The 7,276-nt window shown below is 38.8% G+C and overlaps 1 protein-coding gene across 5 annotated transcripts in view; it reads left to right on the forward strand.

The window, feature by feature from the left end:
- The first annotated feature begins 1,696 nt into the window (after positions 1–1,696).
- meis2b (Meis homeobox 2b) overlaps positions 1,697–7,276 on the forward strand; it is a 22,238-nt gene continuing 16,658 nt past the window's right edge. For 2 of the 5 annotated variants that reach the window (XM_035678897.1, XM_035678898.1), the window contains exons 1-6: positions 1,697–1,708; positions 2,027–2,259; positions 2,688–2,829; positions 3,053–3,103; positions 3,283–3,333; positions 3,423–3,569. In XM_035678897.1, the coding sequence (XP_035534790.1) occupies positions 1,697–1,708; positions 2,027–2,259; positions 2,688–2,829; positions 3,053–3,103; positions 3,283–3,333; positions 3,423–3,569 (636 nt within the window). The remainder of the gene's footprint in view (positions 1,709–2,026; positions 2,260–2,687; positions 2,830–3,052; positions 3,104–3,282; positions 3,334–3,422; positions 3,570–7,276) is intronic. The other 3 variants (XM_035678900.1, XM_035678901.1, XM_035678899.1) reach the window with 3 other exon arrangements.

Here is a 7,276-nt window from a genome sequence, read left to right on the forward strand (position 1 = left end):
CTGTTTGAATGCTGTATGTGCAGAGTTTGACACTAGAAGGATGTTTTCACATTCATCTGCTGAAAGTGGAAAGTTTCTCTGTGCTCACTGAAAATCTGATTTTAAGGAGTGGGGCCTACCAACATGATTTGTAACATGACAAAAGTCAGTCCTGGTCCAGTATGCTTCTTGCACAGTGTGATGTAGAAACTTAAAGCCACCACTGCACATCCACTGAGAATGGACTTAACAGTGAAGTAGGAGACATATTGTGTCCAGCTGGAAAACTTTACAAATGAACAACATTTGCATATTCAGAGATTCTGGAATGTTTAATGAGGTAGAAGGAGTAGATGACTTTTTAAGGATTTTAATGTGGAAATTAAAAATGTTGTGTAAAAACAAACATGACATTTAGTGGTGTAGTTGCAACACCTTCGCCTCACCCTCCTTGCTGTTCCTAGCATACAGGAGGCTCTTTCTAGAGACAGTTTTTGGTTAAAAAAATGCTGATTATACACTAATGAAAACATCACCCACACACCTATGAATATTATATTCCATTTCTGACAACAGATCCTCCTAAACATTACACACTGGAGCTTTAATACATGAGACTGGAGGTGATGTTTAATCTCAGTGACTGTTCAAAGAAATATGCAGTCTGCAGGGAGCCTCAAACAAGAATATAAGAATTCCAAGTTTAGTTCTTTGTTTATAATTTATTTCTTGTCCAAAGTCAAGTGTTTATTGGAATCATATCATCTCATATAGACAGGAAGACAACGCTGCATGTTTATTAAGTGTAGAAATACGCTAAATCCAGACAGTGTCCTATTTAAAATGCAGAGTTAAAGTTAACTTAAAGATCAGTTTGTCTATTTATCTGCACATTTTCACTTTGCACACTGCTCAAACATAAATGCACTTATCTACCTTAAATGTTAAAGGGGGTAGGGGTGCACTTAGGGCCCCAAAACAACCCTGACACAAGCTTCCAACTGTAAAGTAACAGTCTACATTATTTTGTCTCTCCTTTTATTCTTTTTTTAAATTTCACCACATTTTTCTTACTATCGCCCTGTAACATGTTTACACGTTAGATGTATAATATGATATATAGAATTTAAATTTTACGACCCCTTTTTACGGGATCAATACAGGTTTAGTGGTCCGGGTTTATTTTGAAAGTAATCACCGGAAGACAGCGTTTAAAGACACAGCACCTTGTCAGTAGGCATGGGCTGGTCTCACCCTTCCCACTCCTCCACGTTCCGTCATCAGCGTGTCCCGCAGATCACAGATCTCCTATAAGCGGCTCTCTGGCCGACGTGCGGACAGTGAGCGTGTCGGCGCGCAGAGACATGGACAGGAGGGCACACTGAGAGCAGCAGAGGACTTAAAGCCGCGGAGCGCATTCCTGTGAAAGGAACAACTCGGAACTAACATCAAACACTCACATCTGACATATTATCACTAATCCCCTTTGCTGAAGACCCGCGGGAAGCCAGTTTGCCGGTTGCCAGTGCGCGTTTTGGCACTTTGGATACGCGAGGACAGATGCGGTTTTTGTTCACTTCGCATTGATTTTGATCATTATTTACTTGCTCCGTGCCAAAGAACAGGCCAGGATTATAATTCCCTGTTGGATTTAAAAGTCGTCGATTTTACATCAGCACCAAACTTCTCTTTACGCGTCTGAAGTTTGCGCACGGAGATGGCGCAAAGGGTACGTCTGATTTGACAGATAATTTTTGAATTTTCATAATTGAAATGGTTTGCACAGGATTATTCATTTTCAGCATAGATCATTTTACATCCTTAAGGCGGATTCAAGTGATTAACTTCAGGTAAATGCATGCAGGAAAATATGAGGTGGACTGAGAATTGAGACTGAGAAGTGTTTCTGTAATCTTATATAAATGTTTACACTCTTTACAGTAATGCCTGTATTACCAATACAATAAACACATTATAGGAATATAACTGTCCCGGGTAAAGTTTGTTTTTTCCCTGCCCTAAATGTCATCTCCAACTTAAACCCTAGTACGATGAGCTGGCTCATTACGGCGGCGCGATGGACGGAGTCGGAGTCCCCACCTCCATGTACGGAGACCCGCACGCCCCCCGGCCCTTGCCCCAGGTCCACCACCTGAACCACGGGCCACCCCCGCACCCGACGCAGCACTACGGAGCCCACGCGCCGCACAACATCATGCCTACCAGCATGGGCAGTGCCGTCAACGACGCACTGAAGAGGGACAAGGACCAGATCTACGGGTGTGGATATAATAAGAATATTACTGTGCACACAAATATTTGGTTCCTATTTAAAAATGCAGATATTTCACATACAGATATTTCACATAATATATAACTAATCATATTTTCTGCTCATGAGATGTCATTTTCGATGCATTTCTGCTGCTTGAAACAAGAGAGAATTACGCAAATTATTAATGAGGATTACTACTATTCTCTGAACAAGTTGTTTGCATGGAAAACCAATGAAATAATATCACTGCAGCGGCGCATTTCCTCCATCGCATTAAGGAGGAATAAACAAATATTAGCTTTCCTTTGTTACGCACTGTTAATGTGAAATGTTATCTGCCGCTGCTTTCACGCGCGACTAGGCGATAGTTCATACGGGCCTAAACAATGGCTGCAGAATCAACCGGGCCTCGCTGTGTGTGTGTGTGTTGCAGCCACCCTTTATTCCCGCTGCTGGCTCTGGTGTTCGAGAAGTGCGAGCTGGCGACCTGCACGCCCAGAGAGCCCGGGGTGGCGGGAGGTGACGTCTGCTCCTCCGACTCGTTCAATGAAGACATAGCCGTGTTTGCCAAGCAGGTAGGTGCGCACAGGTGGATGATGAATGAGAAGGAAAGTGATATTCAGCCAGAACTCAAACGCTTAATTTTGTGGAAAGAAATGAAATCAAATAACTGTTTGGGTAATAATTTAGTCAGTATAATGAATTGTTGAAAACTGCCTAATTTGCTGTCTTTATTCTATTTTTGTTTAAAAGAAATCCGCTTGCAGCTGACGCCTCTCTTTTTCTCTACCTCTTTAGATCCGCGCAGAGAAACCTTTATTTTCTTCCAACCCGGAGCTAGATAACTTGGTGAGCACTTCATTTCATGCTCCCAGCGTTTTTATTACATACAATGAAAGACAAATAATATTGGTATTATGTTGGTAATTAGCAAATGCACACATGTAGCAATATTATGGCACTCTATAAAACCATGACTTCTCTTTTTATTATACATAATATCCCAATCCCCAAAAACTGTTTTTCAGATGATTCAAGCGATTCAAGTTCTTCGATTCCATCTCCTGGAATTAGAGAAGGTAACTTATTTTCTCTGATTCACACCTTTGACGAAGTGTTTTATTATTCTGTGGGAGAATCTGAATGCCAGACGCGTATTATTTCGCAGGTCCACGAGCTGTGTGACAACTTCTGCCACCGGTACATCAGCTGCCTGAAGGGCAAAATGCCTATCGACCTGGTCATAGAAGAGCGAGACGTCTGCAAGTCGGACTTCGACGACCTCTCGGGATCCTCCACCAACCTCGCGGATCATGTGAGTCTTTCTTTCATCCTTTCTTTCTGTCTTCATGAAATCATTTTTTATCTATTTTCAAATTCAACAAATTACTACCCCCTTATATTCCCTATATCATTTTCTAAAAATAGGAAATAATAACAACACAATGCATAATAACGAATAATAATAATTAAGCAGGGTACAGTAAGGGAAGACAAATATTAGTGTGCAAAAAAAAACAACAGTTCAATAATTATTTAATTTTTTTTTTCACCAGCAGCAACGTCGCTGATCGTTTCAGGATTGTTTTTATTAAAGAACTGTGCGGGTTGCAGGTGCGGATCTAGAGAAATATTTATGGGAGAGGGTGGCATGGGGACTTTAAGGGGTGTCAGAAATATATGCAGATTTAATCACAAACAATCACATACATCACATCAATATTTGCTTGGAAAATGAATATATAATAATATATATTTGAGCTCAAAAACATTATTGTGGCACATTAATTAAAGCCTTGAATATAAATATCTAAAGGTGGCATTATAAATCAATACATTGTTTAATTTCCAAATCTTCAGACTATTTTTCTATTTGTCTTTTTTCATTGAACTTCAGACTATCACTAAAGTCTAAATGTGGCCATAATATAATTTTTTAACATGTTATTTTTTAATTTAGTATCAAATGTGTTAAATTTGACAGCAGTTGACACTGAATTGGGGTGAAAAGGCATATTTAGGGGTAGCAACCACCCCGTGTCATTCCTCTAGATCCGTTCCTGGTGGGTTGCTCACAGAGGCTGCTTCTAATTGTTTCTGACTGTTGTTATTCTTATTATTATTAGCATCGGGGCTAGGGCTGCACCATATGGGAAAAATGTCACATTATTTTGAAAGATACTACAATTGCAATATGATTCACGATTACAGTGGGAATGATCATTTTTGCATCACAAATTACATTTTCACTAGAAAACTGTTAAAATCGCGATGATGATTGTTGCGGTCTGTACGAATCAAACATGTTTTCTTACACCAGAAAAACAGAATTATAAACCAAGGCATCTCTGCAGAGCTTCATTCTAATGCTGTTTGTCACACATTTTACCTTTATTTGAATAATAGTTCAATTAACTGTGCTGCCCTAATTAGAGCTGCACAGTAAATCAAAATATTATTGGCCTGCGAATCTTGTTCTCCAGATGTTAGAAAACATGTTTGTTTGGTAACATGTTTGGTTGTTTTAAGTTTAGGTTTTTTTTTCAGGGAAAATTTGTGATGCAAAAATGACCATTGCTAGTAATCACATTTCAGTTGCAATATCTGTCAAAATAATCGCAATGATTTTGCAGCCCTTGTTAGCATCATTGAAAAGTGAGCATACAGCTGCTGTAGACAAGTGGTTACCAAACTGGGGGTTGGGGCCGATCCAAGGGGTCACACAATAAACAAGAAGGGTCTTGAGGTGATTATAAGGAAATAAAATGGTAAGAAGTTTGTTGTGCTGTGTTTTGGTGAAGTGTGTAAGAGACTGACATTTTAGATCATATCTCACCTGTAAATGAGACTGTAAAAAGTGGTCAGACATGATGATCTCCAGCTGCCGGTGTCATGTTTGCTGTTGGGCTTCGGCCCAGTGTTGCTCGGCCAATAGGATTATTATAGCAGGAGTAGAGGGGGTCTTTGTCAGACATCCCCCCTGCTGTGTGCTTTACAGAGCCTCTTCCTATTTCTGGCATCTGTGTTCATTTAAAAATTCAGATGTGGGAGTGATTGAGAGCTACAGTAGCAGCAGCAGAGTGACTGTATGGGTTTATTGACACACTGCTACAACTATTGATTCTGACTGTGTGCTGGCTGACTCCCCCATGGACAGCTGTATTTTTACAGTCACATGCTCAGCAGTGTCCCATGGATGACCTCCACTTTACTTCTGTACCCAGTCCAGTTTTAAAGGTATGAAACTAGATGACCTAACGCATCCATGGTATCAACCATGTCATGATAGCATGTTGGGGTTAAATAACACTACATGTTTATTAAAGTTTGTTAAATTTTGGCTATAGAAAAACTGGCATGGTCACTTTCAAAGAGATTCCTTGACATCTGACCTCAAAAAAATTCCATGCAGTTTTGGGCAAAACCATGCAGTCTACTAATTAGTTGGATTCTTCTTAAATACATTTTATTTTTAAGGACCATGCACTTTCTTAGCCTCTCTGATTTAAAAATACCCTCATGTTTTTTTTGAGAATATATCAAATGGTATTTCTGACACATTTACAACATAGTGGGTGGAACATTAATTGTTTTTTGAAATTACACTTAGTATAAAAAAGGCTGAGAAAATGCTGAAATAAATCTTTATGTAACACGAATCAATTTAACTGGTTGCACACCAATTAATGCATGAAGTAACATGATGATCTATTTAGTGTGAACTAATCACAAAAAGTCATAGTGACTTTATTGTTTGTTAGTGGTGTTTAAATCATCATGAGCCATGTATTAGTTAAGCATTACTTATGATTTGTACCCTTGTAACATAGATTTGAAGTGCATTTTTATATGAATATAAAATTTAGAGGATGAAAATAAACCTTAATTTTACATCTCCCTCCAGTCTCTTCAAAATACAATACAATGAATAGTGGCACAGAATATAATTTCTCTGCAGCTTCAGTGAAAAACAGTGTTGACTTCAGTGACTCCATCATTCTCTTTGTTCTTAAGAGTGCAATTCTTAATATGCCTCCTTCTGCATCAAGCAGCTAAACACAATTTCCGTGTGTGTGTGTGTGAGAGAGAGAGAGAGGCCACCAGTTGATGTGACAGGACATTCTCCTGCTGTAATGCTTTCCTCCTAACGGCTGCTGCATAATAGATGTGCAGCTCTCCTCTGGGCACAAAGACATGCACAGCTGTGTAACGTACATGCACACTAAGCACAGAGTGTACAGCGATCTGTTTATCATTCACACGGGTTAAAAAACAGCCTCTGAGTTTACGGGTCAGGTTTGTGTGTAAAACAATCATTTGATTCTATGTTTGGTTTGTTGGACTGGTTGAGTTTCTACAGTGATCACCCCTAGGCCATAAGCTCATACTGATGGTTCGAACTGATCTTTTGTTCCCTGCAAAAATATTTTAACATTACACAAATTTAAGCATGTGGTCTATGGAGTATGGACTTTATTTTTTGAAAGTGAGTGAATACCTGACCGTACAGTTTTTCTTCATCAGGTTCCAGTCCACATCGACCTATTTAAATAATTTTATTGTCATTTTCTTCAAACCTGTGCGCAAGATTGTCACTCATTTCTAGAAAACTCCACAATCACAGATAACTGCACAGTGTTACTGCATAGGCCAACCTTATTGGCATCATTTTTGAAAATAAAAATAAATTACACGTTACAATTAAGAGATAATTTGACACCAATTTGTTTTATTTATTTTTATTATAGTAAATTCCTTTTTGACCATTTCATGATTAAAAAAACTAAATAAAAAGTAATGAATTATCAGTTTTATTCTTAAAGGATGAAATAGCATTTAGACTGTCACATTTCATATACATTTCAAGCATGCTTCATTGACCCATTGAGAGAGTAGATGGTTGACAGTTGATATGAGACAAAGATCTGAATCGGGTCTAAAGGTCTGAATCAAAATGGGGACGTTAAATTACATGATTAGTGCTTCAAACAAGGGGCGGGGGCCTAACAGCATGATTTGTGA

The sequence above is a fragment of the Morone saxatilis genome, unplaced genomic scaffold, assembly GCF_004916995.1.
Source record: "Morone saxatilis isolate NCDOM2014 unplaced genomic scaffold, NCSU_SB_2.0 Contig7, whole genome shotgun sequence".
In the NCBI taxonomy this organism is placed as follows: Eukaryota; Metazoa; Chordata; class Actinopteri; family Moronidae; genus Morone; species Morone saxatilis.